This window comes from Pseudorasbora parva, chromosome 7 (assembly GCF_024679245.1).
Source record: "Pseudorasbora parva isolate DD20220531a chromosome 7, ASM2467924v1, whole genome shotgun sequence".
Classification (NCBI taxonomy): Eukaryota; Metazoa; Chordata; class Actinopteri; order Cypriniformes; family Gobionidae; genus Pseudorasbora; species Pseudorasbora parva.
Genome location: NC_090178.1, coordinates 14711644 through 14732752, shown reverse-complemented (window position 1 = coordinate 14732752; position 21109 = coordinate 14711644). Strand labels below are relative to the sequence as shown.

The 21109-nt window shown below is 37.5% G+C and overlaps 1 protein-coding gene across 4 annotated transcripts in view; it reads right to left on the bottom strand.

The window, feature by feature from the left end:
* The window catches only part of tsnare1 (T-SNARE Domain Containing 1), a 240590-nt gene that overhangs the window by 33240 nt on the left and 186241 nt on the right, over positions 1 to 21109 (bottom strand). For all 4 annotated transcript variants that reach the window (XR_010906407.1, XR_010906408.1, XM_067448267.1 and 1 more), the window contains exon 11: positions 18122 to 18231. Coding sequence is in view for 2 of the 4 variants with exons in the window: in XM_067448267.1 (XP_067304368.1) it covers positions 18136 to 18231 (96 nt within the window). In the remaining 2 variants the exon portion in view is untranslated. The remainder of the gene's footprint in view (positions 1 to 18121; positions 18232 to 21109) is intronic.

Sequence of the window (21109 nt, the reverse complement as noted above, 5' to 3'; positions counted from 1 at the left end):
CTTCCGTTTCTACCGGTCGTGTTTGTTGGGGTATGTTTTATCATATTAGATTATTAATACATTATTTGAAAGTTATGTTATTATACTACTCTGTGCATTCCCTCTGCAGCAACTATGTGACACGTTTTGCACACTGCAGTAAGCTAGATCGATATTAGGCATGATAAAACATGATAAAACATGGTCAATCAAGAAAACAGATCTAAACAATTTTTAGAAAAATCTTTAAAAAAAAAAAAAAGGTTCTTAACTGGTTCTCTGCCAGGGTGTATGGTTCTATGAAGAACCACCTTCCATATACAAAGAACCTTTTCATTGTACAAAAGGTTCTTTGTAGTGCAAAAAGTTCTTTAGACTTTAAATGGTTAGAAAAAAAATGGTTCTTCAAAGATGAATGGTTCTTTGGGGAACCAAAAATGGTTAATCTATGGCATCACTGTGAAAACCCATTTTTAGTTCTTCCTGGCACCTTTATTTTAAGGGTGTAGAGTACACTAACTGTGTTGAGCTATATAACAATGATTAAAGGAGGCGTATCACACGCAGTTTCTGTCAATCTCATGTCAATCTTGAGTAACTAGAGTAGTACTGCATCCTTCATATATCCAGAAAGTCTGGAGGAGCAGATGGACGAGTGTCATGTGGGTGGAACTAAAGAGCCATAAACGCGTGCAACTATTGCATTGAGAGTATCTAAAAGCTGTGACATCCTTAAAGGAAGTTTATGTAAGATTGTGGCCAAAACTGGTACTGCAGGTGTATCCCCTCTTCCACTCCTCCCTGAATCGAGGTTGCCAGATCAGCTGCAGGATCCAGCAGAAATGTTTGTAGCTGCAGCTGTGGTAACTAGAGCAGAGCTGGCAACCCGGATGCCGACTTCGTGATTGGTCAATAGGTGGAGGGTGGAGCTTCAGGCCAAAACTCAACATCATGTCAACATCAACATCAGTTGAGGGCTGCAACAACAACTTTTAAATGACAATATCCTGACCTGACTACTGTTGTCAGTGATATAAGTATTTGACATTAACATGATTTCTTAATGTCTATAGCAGGGCCATTTTATGATTAATTGAAATACATTTTTTACATCCAGTTCCTTTAAAAAACATTGAAAAAAAACATTGTCCTAAATATGTATGTTCTGGAACTTATATATATATATCACAAGTTTAGACAGATTTTTTTTTTTAAATTCCTTTAAAACGCATGCAGATAATAAACTTTCATGTTGATGAAGAACTGCAATGTCAGATGAGCCTGAGTGCCATAGAGATGATAATCAAAATGGGGCACGAACTGATAAGGCTTCGCCCACTTCTAGAAAGCAGGGTGAGGAGCAGTAGCTAATTTGCATTTAAAGATGCATGCACGAAAACAGCATATTTTTACTTCCACTCAAAAAAATTCATTTACAACATGGTATATGAGCTGAAACTTCACAGGCACATTCGTGGGACACTTGAGACTTATATTACATCTTGAAAAAAGGTCCATAATAGATCACCATTAGAAAAGATGTGGAAGTATATAAGGAAATGTCTGTGTGAACACGACAGCTGCGTGTATCAGAACACTAACCACAAGTCTGCTGCTCCAACATGTTCACATTTGATAAAAGAAATTGCTGAAAAACAGATGCAAACAGCTGTTGGGAATGTCAAAACCTTCAAATGACAAATTAAACTCCAGATCTGGATAAGAAGGGTTTTCTGCTCTATTTTCCCCAATCCTAGAGTTCTAAGATTTAGTAGTCAGACGCTATTCAGGGCAAATCAATGTGGACAGATGGGCCCCTGCACTCTGAAAGCGTCCGTCTCGCCCCATTTCCAGTCCACATCCAGATGCTTTCTCCCGATAGCACATATCAATCAAAGCCAAGCACTCTTCACAGCCAAAGTATTGATTGTCAGAGAGGGAATTAAATGTTACCTCAGCACCTTCACAGAAGCAGAGCGAGTGCTCTGTATGAGTTGAAGGCAGAAATCTGTTTGAAACTACACATTCTAGTCCAGTTGCCCACATACAAGGCAAACACACTTTTGGACACACCAAGTCTACTTACTAAGTGCATAAGCTTTTACACCTCCAACAGTGAACAGACAAGCTATCTGAGAGTCAGTCAACCATGTTCCTGTCAACCTGCCCTCTTGCCCTATTGAAAAATCCTTAAAAGCGGATGCAGAATGTGAGGTTTTCTTTGTGTAGTCTCAACTACGCACAAAAGCTGCACAAAGCTTCAGTCTTCAGTATCACGCAATCTAATCAAACACTCAAGAAACATTTCTTATTATTATCAATGTTGAAAGTAGGTTTGCTGCTTAATATTTTTTGGGGAAACTGGATATTTTTCAGAATTCTTCGATGAAAAGAATGGTCAAAAGCATTTATTTGAAATACTAGAAATCTTTTGTAAGATTCTAAATGCGCTTGCAGTCATTTTTGATCTATTTATTCTGTCCTCTGTGAATAAAAGTATTGATTTTTCATACTTTCCCTAAATGTTTGAATGGTCTGTATCACCCTTAATGCTTTTTGATGGATAACGTGACTAATAAGAACCATAATAAAAACATTATTTTAACACCAATAATAATTGATTGTAATTGAGCAGCAAATCAGAATGATTTCGGAAGGATCATGTGACACTGAATACTGGTTTGGCCAATCAGAGGAATAAATCACATTTTTAATATATCAAAATATGTATGATATATACAAATATTTAGTTTATAATATATTGTTTTTTGCTCAAATAAATACAGGCTTGATGAAAATAAGTGACACTTTTCAAAAGCATTATTTTATATTCTTAATCAATTATTCCAATCTTCAAAATATTATATATATATATATATATATATATATATATATATATATATATATATATATATATATATATCCTAATAATATTTTGTATTGTGCATCACATCATTGTCATGTTATCGCGCATGTTACATTCATATGCATATTTGCATTGCATGCTACACTCAAATGTAAATGTTACAGTTTCAACATTGTTCTAAAGGGAGCGAGCATCTTAGTTATATTTTCTAGGGATTGACAACACTATTACATTATTTTCAAATCGTTCTCTGCATGCAGTCCCCCCAGCGGCATGGATTCGGTGATTCTGTGCTGCTCATTCAGCTATAATGGCACTTTTAAGTCGTTTTAATGTGGTGTCTAGCACATTAAGGTGACCAATCAGCTTTCGGTAATCTCAGCTCTTCCTGGAGACACCAGCCAGCAGCTGAAGCCGGGAGGGGGCTGTCTCATTGTGACACCTGGAGAAGCATATCCCCAAAATAAGACAAGTGTGGTTTCTGTCATCTTCCATTTCAGAGAGATGTCCTCTCTATCTCTCTGTTTCCTTCTATAAGCTACTAACATTTAGGTTTGGGACTCTGCAAACTTATAATACCTCCGCCGCACATCTGTTTCTCACATGGGAGCTTCGGCGCCTGTCTCTCACCCGGAGAGTTTGTCGGTAATCCCCATGAGTAAAGTTCAGAGTGAGCTGACAGCACTAAAAAATAGATAAATAAGGATTTTCATTTTTCACCCTGTAATGGAAAATTGCACATAACATTTCTCACTCAGCATTTATCCTAATAGCAGCTGCAAATCCATATCCCCTAATTTCACAAAATCACTTCAGTGTAGAGAAAAGAGCATTTTTTGCAGGTAGGAAACACAGTTTGTTAAACCTTTTTCTTACTCTTGTTTCCCCCTTACAATTCATGCTGGTGAAATCAATATAAAAACATTTTAAATACACTTTACATAACATGTTCTATCAGATTGCTTTTTTCCCCCCTGGAAAATGACTGTCACTCACAGATGTCTTGCTGATTCTAGAAAGAGAGGGGACAAAAGGTAGAAGTATAGCATATTAAACCAAACAAAACGACAACAAACCTCAGTCATAAGTGAGCTCAGAAACTTCTATCAGTCAGTGGAGAAAGTGAGTAATGTCTTGCATTAAGTTTGTTGTTTATTCTTGGCCGGAAGCAGTGAAATAACCCTATTAAATCAAGTAGTCGCCCTGCCATTAATCTCAATGCAGCTGACTAGTTCCTCAAAGCTAATGGGGTTTAGAATTTGCATCAGGCAAGTTTACCCACAAAGCTTTGCCTAAGAGGATTTTAGTCCATACAGAGGGCTTATTGTCACACTTGTTCATGGACGTGGATTAAATATACTAGGACTAGTGCCCTATGCTAACTCCAAATGCGGGTGCACCAGCTGTCTTTCATTTCTGACGGCTGCTACTGGCTAGTATAGAAAATGACCTTCACTAATGTGGTTGTGGGGCGGCTAAAGATTGCAACAAACCCCTTAAGTGTAGAGAACCCTATTTTATAACTGTAGGTAAAGTTATCCCTATGGGCTAATCAAGTTGCTGTGTTCTCTATTGGCATTTTACCCTTGAGAAAAGCGTTTAACCCCAGGGAGTGTTCCCAGTCTTTTTTGGGGGCCATTTTCCAGGACATTTTCAATTTTACTACGACATGATAAGTCTTTAAAAGGCGTACACTTTATTGCCATGACTTAAATAGATTTTTTTTTAATTTTTTATATGAGCTCTTAATCATACATTATCACTGTGGAAGCTTGTTTCTGCCACAGAATTAAAAGAAAAGAAAAGTTAATTACAACTTTTTATCTTCTCACAATTGAAAGTTATAAAGTCAGAATTGTGAGATATAAACTTTAAAAATTAAGAATTGTATGTTTATATTATGCAATTCTGACTTTATAACACAATTTCGAGTTTATATTATGTAATACTGAGTTTATAACTTACAATTCTGACTTTATATCACAACTGTGAGTTTGTGTCATGCAATTCTTACTTTAAAACACAATTGCAACTTTGCGATTCTGACTTTATAACTTTCCCTTTTGAGCAACTGCTGCAAGTGGCAACACAAGACTATCATCAATCAAAATAGCCTACTTTCATTTGTCAAAACCAGAATTCCCGCACTTTCTGCAAGCAGCGATACTTGTTTGGGCGACTGAGAAACTTTTTGTACTCGGCTAAAGAAAAACTGAAGAACTCTGAAGAACTTCAACAAGTGTACTAGGTTGCTTTGGACAAAATAAACAACAAAAATATTGTTATTGTAACAAAAATGGTAGAATTTCATTTTACAGAGTCCTGTTCCCCATGTACATACTACTTATTATAGCAATTGCAATAACTGTGTAATAACCCAGATCTACACCTTAACCTTATCTTAACCAAGGCAGTTTGCTTATATTACCCAGTACTTTCATAGGAAAGTGCACTGTAAGTGCACGTATTGTAAAATAACAGGCAAAACAAAACATATGCATCAACATTACTAACACTTTATCTGGTATTAAAACATGACTCATAATAAATAAAATAATAGTGCCATTTACTTGCATGAATTAATTTATTAAAGCAATTCTGCAAATCAGTTAACATTGCAAAACAGCAAAACATTGTCAACCTTGCATGTCAGTTTTAATTCTTTTTTTAGATAAGAATTTGACAGGAGTCATAGTAATCTATTTAGCTTCTGATAAAATATATTGAATGCATTTAATACTATATTATAACTAATATTAAATGTATTAGTGAACAGTGTATACAATTTCATGACAGAACAACATGTATAGAACTATGTTATGTCAGATGTTCACTGTTAGAGGGTCTGATGTTTAGTACTCTAGGCACCCTTAAATATTCTCTCACTCTCTCCGTGCCTCTCTTGGATTTCTTTCTTTTCATCTTTGCAATGTCTCATCATGGTGAATACCAGCTCAGTGTTGTCAACTTAGCTTTTTCATTTGAATAAGCCTCTTTCTGCAGGAACCTGTCTGCTCTGTTTCACTGAGGCTAAATCAGCTTTAGCGGCTAAATATAAAAATGTTTCCTGAGCATTAATTCTTTAATATTTATCAGCGAAAAAAGGTGCTTGAAACTCTGCTTCAGCCTCGCTAGCAGTTCAGAGAGAATGACAAGCTGCACATAAGCTTCGATGCCTCAGTTGATCCTAAAAACTCAAACTGTTGGATGTGTGTAGCATGAAAATGTTATGGTATTATTAAAAAAAGAAATTCAAACTCTCCTGAAAACATAGAACGTATACAAATACAAAGAAGAAGAAAAACATAATCAAGAAGGGTAAAAAAGATAACAGCTGAGAGCAACTTGTTCAATGCCAGATATTAAAAAAATTAAAAATACTGAACAAGAAGTGAAAGCATAGGTAACTTTAAGGTTGAACTACACACTGAATGATTTTCCACTATAATGTTGCAGATGGATCTGCAAAACTCAACACTTTCTCAGAACCAGAAAGGTTTGTTAACTAAAATAACGTCTCGGGATGTCGCAGATGCATTGAGATCACTACTGGGAGCCCCTATCAGCTTCAAGATAGGGAAGATAGAGAATGGGCCAATGGCTATTGGCGTGCGAGATTTGTATCTTGCGCTCCGCCCCGCAACGTGGGTATAAATCCGGAAACAGATGCAATGCACATTTGTTTTTCACTGAGGAGCCAAACTAGTGATTCGGCCGCGCAGTGATGGTACAGCAACTAGAGAATACACATCTGAGACCGCCATGGGGGTCACAACATATGGAACCCACCCTAACACAAGTTCCACCAATGCATATGAGTGACCAATGTGCTTCGCCACGTCTGACTGCCACAGGTTGCAGAGGACTCAACAGGGTTCGCCGTGCTGGGGAACTCAACTAGTGCGTATAAGATTACGTATCCAGTTCAGGAGGAGGGAAATGGCACAGCAAGCCAACACAAGAATGGACACTTCAGTTCACTTCAGTCTTGGATTTCACATAGTGGTATCCACTATCCAGTGGGCCATCCTCAGATTGGAGACAGCCCTTCCCTTCTGCTGGCCTCCGTAACAGACAAAGAGCTGCTCTGAGGTCTTGAAGCTTTGCGTTCTGTCCATGTAAGTCCACAGGGCACGAACGGGGCAGAGAAAAGCTAGGGCAGGGTCTGCCTCCTCCGAAGGCAGCGCTTGCAGGTTCACCACCTGGTCCCGGAAGGGAGTGGTGGGAACATTGGGCACATATTCGGGCTGGGATCTCAGGATTACATGAAAGTTACCCGCCTCGAAATCCAGGCATGATTCGTCGAGTGCCTGCGTGAAGGTGAAAATGTCGTCGAGTGAAAATGCCTGCAGGTCGAGTGAAAATGTCGAGTGAAAATGCCGAGTGAAAAACGTCGAGTGAAAATGCCTGCAGGTCAGTGCAGTCAGGAGGCCAATGCAGTCTAATGGAGGCTAATGCAGTCAGGAGTACTGTCTTCCAATATAGGATTTTTAACTCTGCTGGCTGCAAAGAGGCGCTCTCTGCAGTTGCATCTAGCACCAGAGACGAGTCCCAAGAGGGTATAGAGTGAGGGCGAGGGCGATTTAGGGCGTTTTCACACCTACCTTGTTTGGTCCAGATTTTCCGACTTTTCAGTTTGGTCCGAATCAAAATTAAAGTTGTGAAACCTCCCCCGGACCATAGTCCAGACCAAACAGACAAATTTTGTTCAGACAAAAAGAGGTAGTCTCGGTCCGGACCAAACTGAACAAGGGTTTGGTTCATTTCTTGTGTGAAATAATTTTCTGTATAGTTCGGACTTTCAGACCATTTACAGAAAGTTCTGGTGACAGGATTTGTGAAAAAACAGGTTAAACTCACAGCACATGCAGTGATGGAGGGCGCAGGATTTAAAACAGAACCGCTTGTGTAGTTAGCTCGCGTGAACAGTGTGCTTTGTTTGACTATTTATTTTCAAGCTTTATATATATATATATATATGTCCCAATGTCTTTGACATACACACCGGGTGCACTTTTCATAATCAATATAGCCTAGATGAAATTTAATAATAACATTATAATATTTAAACATAACTAAGAAAATACATTGTTTAATGGCTAAAGTAGCCTAATAGTCTTCTCCTACTTTCCTGTTGGCGCCGATAAAATGTTTGCACAATGAGGACGTTCATTTGGTGAATATGCCATAGTAATGCCATAATATTAACAGTATTGTCAACGATATGTGTCTTCTGTTTATTCATTCTTGTCAAAGTTACCCGCTGAATTGACAACACACTGACGTCAGACCCACGACCGCTAACAAACCAATCAATGTTAAGATGCAGCCCAGATAGATGATGATGACAGGACGCAAGTGCCTCATGTAAAGTTCTTAAGTGCGCTTGCATAACTGCAATGTGAAAGCAAACCAAAAATGACCAAATGGATACAATGTATCAAAACACAAACTTTGGTTTGGACCTTAGTGTGGACTTTCAGGTGTGAAAATGCCCTTAGTGGTTGTATATGGTTATGTATATATGGTTGTTTTTATGAATTCAATTAACTATGTAGCTAGTAGCTTATAATTTACTGGTAAATATTATAAACAAACATCACAGATAATGGCAGACAAAGATCAAAGCAGCTCTGGCATAAAGTCAATAACACTTTTATAAATGACTTACAGTTTCTTTACAGTAACTGATGTAAATAGCCCCTAAAGCACCGAAAAAAGGTACCGTGGGTACCAAAACCGAATTTCTGGTACCGGTACCAATACCCATTATAGTGAATGGTACCCAATCCTAATGATTATTACTGTCTTGTGTAGTGTCTCTCATGTGGTATTTTTTATTTTAATTTTTGATGTATGTTTTATGATAGAACCCGCAGTTAATGTCACCTCAGCTACCTTGTTTGGTGTCTACAGAGTTGTACTGAAAAGATTGTGTATATGTTGAAACCTGTGTAACATAGTAGTATCACAGGAATTTATAATAGTTTCTTCATCAGCAACCAACCCAGTTACATATGCAAACAATCTGCTTAAGACAAAGGATCGTAAAACTTTCCCTCAGAAAGATTGATGTGCGTGGGGACCCCACCGGGCCCCATGGGCGCCAGCAGGCCTCAACCACAGCCTGTTATGTCTTCATCCTCTGCGCAGAGAGAGAGAACTCTTCCAAAAGAGTCTGAAATTTCATAATTCTCTGATGGAATATATATACATACCGATCAGGCATTATATATACATTAAGTAAAGCTTTCACCACTACCTTCCATAATACCTTCTTCCTTTGAAACAGTCAACATTTTCAAAGGCAACACACTAAGCCAGGAGCAGCAGTGATGGGAGAGAGACATTAAAGGCTTCTAAGGATAAGCAGAGGTAAATTCTGCCCTCCTCCCCCTGCCCTTCCCAGCATGCCTGTGGTGGGTGGGTTGGGTCTGTTATGTCCCTTCTTTCTGTGACGGTGTCTGGCTGCACGGTTTGACTGCAGCCCACGCTGCTGCTTCAGTGGAGGGTGTGGTGTCTGCCCACACAGGTGCTGGCCTGCCCACTAATCCTGCTCTCAGCGGTCAGTCTCAGACATGATAAGGGTCAAACAGAGACTTGGCCCGGCCGTGCAGTTCTGTGCCGGGGAGAACCAGGGAAGTGTGCTGGCTTTGCGCCCTTCTGTCACGTTCAAAAAGAGGCAGACCACGTGAGGTTTAGAAACAGACTGAGGTTTTTATGTGGGCTGTGTAAACATTCGAAAAACACGAGCATGCAAAAAAATGGATCATACTGAAATGAATGAATGAATGTTATAGAACTGGAGTGCTTTTTATACTATGAAAAAAGTATTAGAAAAAGCTCCCTTATTTTGTCTGCAATTAATATGCATCATAAACTAAGTGCTCTGTTTCTATGGCAGCAATGAACATCTTACAGATATTAATTCTCTTCAGTGAATCTGGCAACACTTTTCCTAGAAGTTCAAATAACAAGGGCTGTGAACAAGTCAGCGAAGAGCTTGGGGGATGCCCTTTTGTGTACGGATTGAACCTGGCAAATTCAGTTTAGGTTCTGTTTTACACAACATTGGGTGATTTGCGAGTGTGTCACAAAGTCTTTACAACTGCATGGCCAAAAGACTTGTATCTTAAAAAAGAGAATTGTATTTAAGTGTACAAACTTAACTAGTCATATTTGTATAGCAGAATGAATATTTACATGTTTTCCATACTTGCACATTCACAAAACCATAAATAACGATATGATGTGATCAGAAATCATCATAAAAGACCTCCAAAGGTGCCATAAGTTGATATTACAATGTACAGACTGTTGTTATTAATATGAATACAAGGAAGCCAATACAAAACTAAGCAACACAATGGGATTGAGATCCTGCTTATTCTAGTCTAGTCATATGTTGGAAAAGTTTGCTTTGCCAAATGTGCCCACAAAGATAGAAAACCCTTTGAAAAACCTACAACAGCTTCAGAAATGGACAAACTATAGCTGGTCAGATTGTAGTCCTAAAACACAAAAAAGAAAAGAAGATATGTTGTACTTGTTTAAACTTGGTGGTGATGGTGGTGGTGGTGCGGTTTATCTGTAAAATAAGGTCTACGACTGCATTCCAAATCGTCCCCTATACACTTATTTAAGCTACTATTCACTACACTCTTAGAAGAAAAGGTTCTATATAGAACCCTAAAAGGTTCTATCGGCGCTACGTAGTTGTAACACCCCTAAAAGGTTCACTGCAAAAAATGCTTTTCTTACTTAGTATTTTTGTCTTGTTTCTAGTACAAACATCTGAACATTCTTAAAACAAGAAGTATTTACTAGACAAGCAAAAGTAATTGTCTTATTTTGGGGAAAAATAACTCAAAATTAAGAGAGTTTTTGCTAAGATAAGAAATGCATTTTTTTTTTGTGCAGTGTTCTATATAGAACCCTTTTTAAGCGCCAAAAGGGTTCTTTCTTGTCATTATAGAACCCTTTTAGCATAAAAGGGTCTTTGGAGCATTTTTTTTTTATGTTTTAAAAAAAGTATCTTATATGCTCACCAAGGCTACAGCATTTTACCAACAATACAGCAATACAATAATATTGTGAAATATTCTTACAATTTAAAATTCTATTTTAATATATTTTAAAGATGTAATATTTATGTGATGACAAAGCTGAATTTTCAGCACCCTCACTCCAGTCTTCAGCGATCCTTCAGAAATCATTCTAATATGATGCTCAAGAAACTTTCCCATTATCATGAAAGTGCATAAAAATGCATTGTTTATAATTTTTGTAGATTTTTGTTTGTGTGTGAAAAATACAATGTTCAAAAGAACAGTTTTTATTTTATATATATATATATATATATATATATATATATATATATATATATATATATATATATATATATATATATATATATATATATATATATTTTTTTTTTTTTTGTAATGAATAGTCTTTTGACAAATTTATTGCAACCTTGATGAAACTTTTTAACCAATGGAGTAAGATATCAATTACCTGGATTTATGTGTTAGTGAATTGGACAACCATTAAATCACAAATTGTGGCATGATGAATAAACAGATCTTTAATATCTAAAAAAACTGAAAGCTACTACTTTTTTCTAGTAAACAAAATAAAATAGGTACATTTGAAAAACATGTTTCTCCACCACCAGTGCAACAATAATAGTGTCATCTCACTAAACAAAATTGAAATTTCACCATCCAAAAATCACATTCTATCTAGACATTTGCTGACATGAGATAAGAGGTGATGTTCTTCAGGGGTCCAGACACCACTGGGGTCTAAACATGCTCAGAGATGATCAAAGCTCTTGTCAAGCTGAATGACAGATGGGGATTTAAATGGTTCTACTACTAGATAATATATAATGGACACCACATTAAAACACGGCAATAGCCTGTTGTCATGCTGTGGAGGGTTCATTTTAAGCAGTTGGTGACTCAATGAGTCGGGGCCGCTCTCAAATTGCCCTCAATTTCAACAGCTCGGTGTAGACGGAACACGGCTGTAGTTAGTTCATGCTGCTGACATGCATATTAAAGGATCCCTTTCACCCAAATGAGTCTGTAAACAAGATGTGAGGGCAGCACTGGCAACACAACTCGCAGGAATAAGTGTCAAGGAGCAGTTATTGTGTTATTTAGAGCATCATAAAGTGCAGGGCTATTGATTTGAGAGGCAAAGCAGCTCTCTGGTTATTTCTGTCATTGCTGAATCATTAAACTGATATATTATGCACTATGCTCTTCCCTCTGCCACCCTGTCTGTTTCCAACAACATCAGTCCAACACATTTCCAATAATACTTTGCTCCCTTTTATTCCTTGGATTTCACCATTAACCTCTCCGATTTGTCACCTCCAACTTTTTCTAAGGCCACGTGTACACCTGGTATTAACATCAGTTTTGTTAAAACTGTCTTAAGAAGTAGTCTGACAGGTTGGAGCATTGTTTTTTTGAGAAACGAGTAGGTGAATTTAGCATGTTTCCTACATGTTTGCAAGCATATTAAGGTATTTTTCTGCTTTAGTAAAGTGAAAAACGTATAAACTGCACCTTTAAATGTAGAAAACGTAAAGAGATCATCATAAACTGTGCAGTGCATGAAAAACACGAGTGTCACCAGAACCAAATGGCCTGTGTTTACATAGATTCAGAGCTGTTAATTCTCAATAAATCTATGCAGCTTTTTGGAGCCGGATCCCAGCACAGAAGCTGGCAAGCTCTCCTGAGCTGTTATGGCGCTGAACCAAACAGTGCGGCTTAGGGTGAACCCCCCCCCCCCCCCACACACACACACACACACACACACACCCCACCCCCTTCCCAGCCTTTCTCTAAAGAACATAGGGTCTGCAAATATGATTTGATACACATTGCTTCATGCTACCCATAAGTCATCTTGAGGAATAAAAGATATGAGAGGTGAGCAAAAAGTGATCAGCATGGGTATGAACATGTGTAAGTAGGAGGGATAGATAAACTAAATGGCTCCTCTATTAAAGGGGTCATATAATGGTACATGCACTTTTACAAGTTGATTGTATAGAAATGTGTGTTGGCAGTGCCTGTACACAACCATCCTATAATGATAAAAATCCATCCAGTTTTTTTTTTATCTTACATGTTTTCCCATCTCAATTCAAACCATTTGACTGTGTGACATCACACGGTCGGACACCCCTCCCGGGATTGTTGATTGACAGGAGCGGTTCATCTCAGACCCGCCCTGAGCGAGCTCATCACAGTCCGCCCTTGTGGATACGCTGGAGCAGAATGGCGTCTAAACGATTGTGGTGTTCTGTTCTTGGGTGTAATAACGAACACAGCAGTCATGTTGATGTTCCTAAATCCAAACCGCTAAAGAGTTTTCACGCAGATGCAGAGTTTTGTTCTCAAAGGGAATATTCCCTCGATCAACGTCAATGCTTTCATGTTTGCGCCGCGCGAATCATTTTATAAATGAGGGTCAGTAAAGCAGGTTTTGCTAAGAAGCTGCTCCTGAAAAAAAAAGATTGGTACCTACTATTTGTGTTCCTGCTGCTCCTCTAGAAGAAGTGAGTGTAACGTTTGAAACATGTACACGGTTCTCCATGAATGTGGCTAAATTATGCGGCTAATTATACTTAAAGGGATAGTTCACCCCAAAATAAAATAAAAAATATGTCATGACTTGTGGAACACAGAAGATATTTGGAAATGTAGCAATCTCTCTCTCTCTCTCTCTCTCTCTCTCTCTCTCTCTCTCTCTCTCTCCCTCTCTCTCTCTCTCTCTCTCTCTCTCTCTCTCTCTCTCTCTCTCTCTCTCTCTCTCTCTCTCTCTCTCTCTCTCTCTATCCATCCATCCATCCATCCATCCATCCATCCATCCATCCATCCATCCATCCATCCATCCCTGTTTACTTCCATTTGAAAAATGACCTGTATCTTTAATGTAATAACTTAATAGTTAAGGCCACCTAATATAAAGTGGGACCAACTAGATTAACATCTATCCCAGAGGTCTTCAACCCTGCTCCTGGGGACCCACTGTCCTGCAAAGTTTATTTTCAACCTGCTTCAGCACACCTGCCTGTGTATTTTCAACAAGTGATCCTGAAGATCTTGATTAACTTCACCTGTCTTTAGTTAGGGTTGCATCTAAACTCTGCAGGACAGTGTCCCCAGGAGCAGGGTTGAAGACCTCTGCGATGTACTATTCAAAATATTTTGTTTAAAACTGATTAAAATACATTTTTCATGAAGTTGTACAGTAGTGGTCAAAAGAGTATTTTTTTTTACATCTTCACCTTCACGTGTGTGTGTGTGTGTGTGTGTGTGTGTGTGTGTGTGTGTGTGTGTGTGTGTGTGTGTGTGTGTGTGTGTGTGTGTGTGTGTGTGTGTGTGTGTGTTACAGCCTGGTCACACCAACAATGGGAACTAAAGATAACTATAATTATAATGATATTAGCATCTACATTAACAGATGATAATGTTCTGTTTATTATAAGCATTTGCTGCAGTTTTGTTGCCTGCCATTTTAAATGTTCTTTCAAGCAGGATGGATTCTAATTCCAAATGTTGCAAATACATATGTTGTTAATTGTTCATGAGCTGAAAAAATATACATATATATTGTTCCTTTGTGTCATTATCGTTATAATTGTGGTGTGACCTTCCCTATTCTTATTCAAAAATGTGACCTGAGCCATACAGATATTAATATTGAGGAGGGTACACTTCTGAGTTGAGCCAATCATCAACCACCTAGCAATCTAAAAAATTTAATTAAAAAACACCCAGAACACCATAGCAACCCCACAACATAACACACAATTTTTTTATGTATTTAAATTATACAATACATAAAAGCATAAATGAGTTAGAGGTCAAAACAACAAAGTGCTGGAATGCTAAAATCAATTAGTACTTAAGAGTTCTCCATTTATGAACTGCATTTGAGTTGAGTGATTTTTTTATTTTTTTACTGACAAAATCTCTCAACTGTTCTTATTTGCTCAAGCGCTTGGTAAAAGATGAGATCTTAGCACCAAAGTTCAAACAACTTATGCTCCGTGTTTCACTCCATTTCACAAATGCGAGTTAAGAGCTACTTAATTAAAGATGCTATCTACTTTCAGTTTCACACACACCACATAAAAGGAGGTGTGTGTGTATTGCCAGAGAAAAAGCGGGAGAGCGGAGAGGGTACGGATCGATACGAGAGGGAGTCCAGGCTGTCACTCAGCCTCGTCTCCCCGAGGGAGGCCGTGAGAGATCGAACACATAGATAAACATCTCATGGAAATGGAGTCAGTCCTCACCCAGTTTCCAACACTCTTCCTCCTCACAGATAGATGAATGAGAAAAACCAATGAACTAATGAATGAGTCAATGAACGAATAAAAGTAGATTGTGAGGATAAATGAATAACAGAAGAGTGTAATTGTCAGTTGGCCTTTCAGAGATGAATGAGGAGGTAATCCATCTAACTGATAAAATCCCAGTCCCCTCAGAGAGGCTGCCCATGGGTGAAATATTAGTCTGAAGCGCTTTCACGCATTGGCTTTTCGTGGTGAAAAATAGCATCGGTTTAAGTTACACAAATGTCAAGAAACAATTAGGTAAGCAAGATTATTTTGACACCTCATCTTTAAAAGTTTTAAACAAGCAACTGCAGGCATTGGATACTTTAAAAGTATTCAGTGATGAATTTTTAAATGTCCTTCTTCAGTCAAAATGAATTGTTGACATTCTGCACTGTATTTTGGGGATAAATGCAGCGGTTAGCTACTTTGATTAACTGTGGTGTTAGTTCATGAAATGAGGAGGCAAGTATTTTCTTGTATTGATACTTTAGGCTAATAAAATACTACTGTCACCTCTGTTTTGTGGTTTTGTAGATTATGTTTTCCTGTCTTTTATTTTGTACAATCCTCATAGTCATGTTCCTTTTTATCAAATCCGTTATCCCCACCATGTATTCCTGTCATGTGTCCCTTTTGCTTAATGTGTCATGTTTTGATTGGTTCCTTGTTTTATGTGTCAAGTTTTGATTGGTTCAATGTGTTCATTGGGGTTCTCGTTTAGTCATTAGTCTTTATGTATCCCTCATGTTACTATTGTTTCATTGTCTAGCTTGGTTTGTTTCCTGCAACCACTGATGGTGAGTTTTATGTTCATGTTCGTGTTCATATCCATGTTGATGTACATGTTGATGTTCATGGATCAAGTCAAGTCAAGTCAAGTCAAGTCAAGTCAAACCAAGTATATTTTTCCTTTGTATCTGTTCACATTAGGATTGAATAAATACTGCACATGCTTCAACTCTGCTCTGCTCAACTCTTCAACTGATGTCTATATACTATTTCAAATGTTTTGTTTAGGATTAAAATACATATTTTATTAAGTGACATATGCGGTAGTAGTTTGTCTTTTCTGACAAATAATTTTAAAGTCAGATAAATAACTTAACCAGGTTGAGTGCTTTGTTTTCCTTTATATTTAAAGTATTTGAAGGTCCCGTTCTTCGCGATTCCATCTTTCAAAATTTAGTTAGTGTGTAATGTTGCTGTTAGAGCATAGGCCTAAATAATACCTGTAAAATTATAAAGCTCAAAGTTCAATGCCAAGCAAGATATTTTATTTAACAGAAGTTCCTTTTCAAAGCCTACAGCGAACGGCCGGTTTGGACTACAGCAGGAAGTGCAGGGATGTAATGACATCACTAGAACCGTTTGTTGACTAACCCTCCGCCCACAAGAACACACAAAATAGGGGGCGTGGTCTTTTTGCTCTCCCACGTGGAGAAGAGCGCACATTCAATGCTTGCATCTCCCCATTATGATAAGAGGCGGGAACTTTCAGGGCAAAGTGCGCTAGCTGCTGTCCAATCACAACACGGGAAGCGCTGGCCCAATCAGAACTCGTTACGTATTTCTGAAGGAGGGACTTCATAGAACAAGGAAATCATCAGGCCGTTTTTAGGACAGAGAAAACAGTGCTGTACAGATAAGTAAATTGTGTGAAAAATACTCTTTTTTTTTATACACGCGAAACATGAACTCATGTTATATTGCACAATGTAAACATAATCAAAGCTTCGAAAACACGCGAAGAATGGGACCTTTAAAGCGGTGATGAATTGAGAAATCAACTTTCCCTTGAGCTTTTGATATATAAAAGGTCATGGTAATATAAGAACATCCTGTAGGTTTCAGAGCTGAAAACTTCCTTGTTGGTACAAGAAAAGCTTTTATAGACACCAGGCCCAGAAAGCGATCTTGTGCTTCATTGTTACGTCATTGCGGTACGAAACACGCCTCTACAGCATGTCTTTCAGTAGCCCAACCCACCGACTCATGGAGGTGATCGGCTCATGCTGGTCAACAACAATAAACATACAGAGGAAGATTTAAGGCTATTCCTGGTTGTGGAAGAACACAGTTGCAGCATAAGCTTCCTTCAGATCATAATATTAGGAATGTGTGGTTCAACTTTATTTTTAATGAAGTTCCAGCTCATGTGGGGAAGACCCGTATGTGTGTTCACTTCAATTCACTGCGGAATCGTTTGTAAAGAAATCTCCGGTCGATGCTGGATTTGGATCCGACAGTAGGAATGGTGCAACACACTTATGTCAGTAAAATATGTAGTAGTACTGCATGGTTATAGATCGTTTTTCTTATGTGTACGTGTCTAAGAGAACATACCTTTAGTATGAGCCAGGGCTCACAAAGCCTGGCAGGCCGATGAAGCTTATAATATTCCGTTCATGATCTGTCCTGTTGTCTCTCTCGACTTGGCATTTGAAGGGCGGTTCACGCTTTTATCAACCTATTGTGCGGGCTATGTGTAATATGAAAATAATAGTCCAATCAATCGCAGGTGGATGAGAAATAAATCATTGTGTTTGATTGATAAAGATGTTTACGAGCCCCATGATCTCTCCCTCATGTGAACTGAACTGACAGGGGAGCTGAAGCTCATTAAATATGCACATCTTATCCAATCCTAGTCGTGGGCGTTTACTTCTAAGTCTTCAGTGCAGCACACCCATCAAAACCGAGCGTTCAGGAGAGAGCCTCAAAACCAGTGTAGAAAATACCTTATTACTTATTGGTTATGATGTTTTTGCAGCTGTAACGAAAATCATTGGTGATCATAGCGTAATTATATCATTTTTTGTTGTTAATTTTTTTAGATTTATGTTGTCCATATATAATCCACTCGCGACTTATATTACAGGCTGGGCACAACAGACATTGCTCACCTGGGGCCTTGCTTTCATTTTCTGGCTGAGACTGCAATAATGATGATAAGCAGAGTAAGAAGCAGGACTCCAGCGATTAGCAGATAACACTTCCTCCTCCTTAGCTGCCTCTGTGGAAGACAGAATGTAAGAAGAAAAGGGTTTGAGATGTTATTGTACAATTAAAGATAGTTCACTCAAAAATAAAATGAGTCATAATTTACTCATTATCTGTTTAACTTGCCGTTTAACACAAAAGTTGTTTGGCAGGAAATTTTCCACAATGTGAATGCTCTAAAAAGGCTTTCATGCTCTAAAAAAGCACTATAAAAAGGTATTTAACACAACAACATGCATTAAATTCTAGGTCTTCTGAAGCCATGCATATATTGTTTAAAAATCGTTCCTGTTACTGTTGCTCCTTTGCAGTCTTATTTCTTGAATATGCATATATTCACATTCGTAGAGTTGGTGGAGATGCAAAGCTAAGATGTAGATTAGCATAGCATTTGTGTGTAATATTTGTTGTTATTATTTTTTTCACCGCTGACTTTCATTACAGCATAATGCTGTGTCGGTGTTCTGTTATATTGTGTTCAACAGAAGAAAGAAAGGCACAGGTTTGAAACAACACGAGTAAATTATTGCAATATTGAATGAACAATAACAATGAGCTACACTGTGTGAAAAAAGAAAAGAAAAAAGATTAATGGACTATGTTTTACTAGAAAATACAGTTTTTCTACATCAACATTTTCTGTTTAATTCATTTTTTTAGCTGCCGTTGCCCTTTTTTGTAAAATTCCTTAGTAAAACTTGTTTCTACACCAAATTTCTTTTGTGTACTCTCAAAATACAGAAAATACTAGTTAAATTAGTCACACAAATTATTGGTTGGAATTACTTAGAAACGCAGTCACGTAGGTTCCATGCAACTATATCGAGTAATTTGTACAAATAACAATTTAGATGTATTTTTGTGTTGTCGCAATATTGTCCTGTTTAACACTGTACACAAGCTGCTTTGAAACAATCGTCATTGTAAAAGTGCTATATAAATAACATTGATTGATTGATTGATTGATTGATTGATTGATTGATTGATTGATTGATTGATTGATTGATTGATTGATTGATTGATGAAGAAAAGAAATTCAAGTAAAACTGACAAAATCCCATTGACTAAACACACAATACATTTGAATTTGTCACTGTTATATAATATTTATGTGTGCAGTTTACTTATTGTTACGTTACATTTGTAAAAGCTCATTATGTGAGGTGTATACATTTATTGACTTAATTTACTTTATTAAATTAACTATTTGCTCTACAAAATGCACTCAAATAATTGAACAAACTACAGGTAAATTTAATTGAGAGCAGGAATTCTAAAAAAAAAAAATACAAAAACATGCATATATGAGTGCTTACAGCCTAAACATGCAGGCAACACACTTCTGCATAATGGTAACCACAAAATTCAAAAACATTACAGGAACTCCTCTAAATTTTAACATAACTGAACATTAAACACTAACATAAACTAACAACAGCTTTCTCTTTATCGAAAAACACATCAAATAACACTTTAATCCCTATATTTACTCTCCCAATGCAGTCCCTTGAAAAGCATGCTGAAATGACTATTGTCAGCTTTACTTAAGTGTTTGTTCAGTCAACTTAACACTGCTGAGTAAAACACACATGTTAATGTTAACATAACTAACTGGGCAATGGATCCATAGTTCCCTTTGCAAGGGACTGCATTAGGAGAGTAAATTTAGGGATTAAGTGTTATTTTATGTGGAAAAGATTAGTTTGTTAATGTTTAATGTTCAGTTACGTTGGACAGTTAGAGGAATATGTAAAAAAAATATATATATTTTTATTTTTTTTTATTTTGTGGTTACCATTATGCAGAGAGTTGAATTTATTTTGTTTATACAAGTGAATTATTATTTGTAAAAATTACTCAATATAGTTGTTTGGAACCCACTTGACACCAGCCTGGTCCTACCAGACTCTTGTACATTTCATTTGTACAGAGAGTCTGGCTATTCTCCTTTGACAAGCGTTAACTTCCTTGAAGGCAGGTACTGACCAGAATCCCTCTGGATCTGCCATAACCAATCGCTAACATTTGGACATGACATATGTCATGTGCAAATTAGTGCACAACATCAACGTTCTCAGCCACTCCCTCTGTTTGCTGATTAGACTGGTTAAAATTTGCCCAGAGAAAACCAGAGAATATACCGCAAACCCAGACGACAAACTGAAGGAAAATTGAAATTGAGCAGAAGTACGTTGGAAGGCGGAGCCAGGCTAACTAGGCTTTTTTGTTTTGTTGAAAAAAAGTAATTCCAACAATTATTTTTTTTGAGTGTATAACAAAATTTAATTTAGTTAAATGTAATATGTAGTTACATGAGTTTTAAGTAATGTGAACAAGGATTGTTTGAGTGAAACTAACAACAGTGAAAGTTTGTGAATCCAGATACTAGCCTGGATGCCAGCCGAACTCAGCCCCGCCCACAACATTTGAGCTCGGGCAGTTTGGTCTGGATTGATGTCTTTCCTTGTTCAGTTGAAACACGCTCCATAATTACAGCCCAATGGAGCAGTATTAAACTCATATTCTGACTAGAATTGACGAACGTCAGGCTATTCAGATACCATCCAGCTACTCTTAATGGACTAATAACAATAGCAAAACTTATGAGTAATATCACATAGATTTGCACAAAAAAAAAAAAAAAAAAAAAAAAATTCCATAGAAAACATTTTTTCTCGGTTGCGCACCACTCTTAAAATCAATAAATCAACAGTCATTACCCAGTACGAATGGCCCGTCAGGTACAAAAGGACCCGCATGGAATAAAAGAACAAAATTACACCATAATTTTCCAAACAGGTTCTCGCCACCGATGTAATACCACAATATGAAATGAAGGCGCTGCCATCAATTGACCTCTATAGGCTCTCTCCTCAATACAGAGACATGCT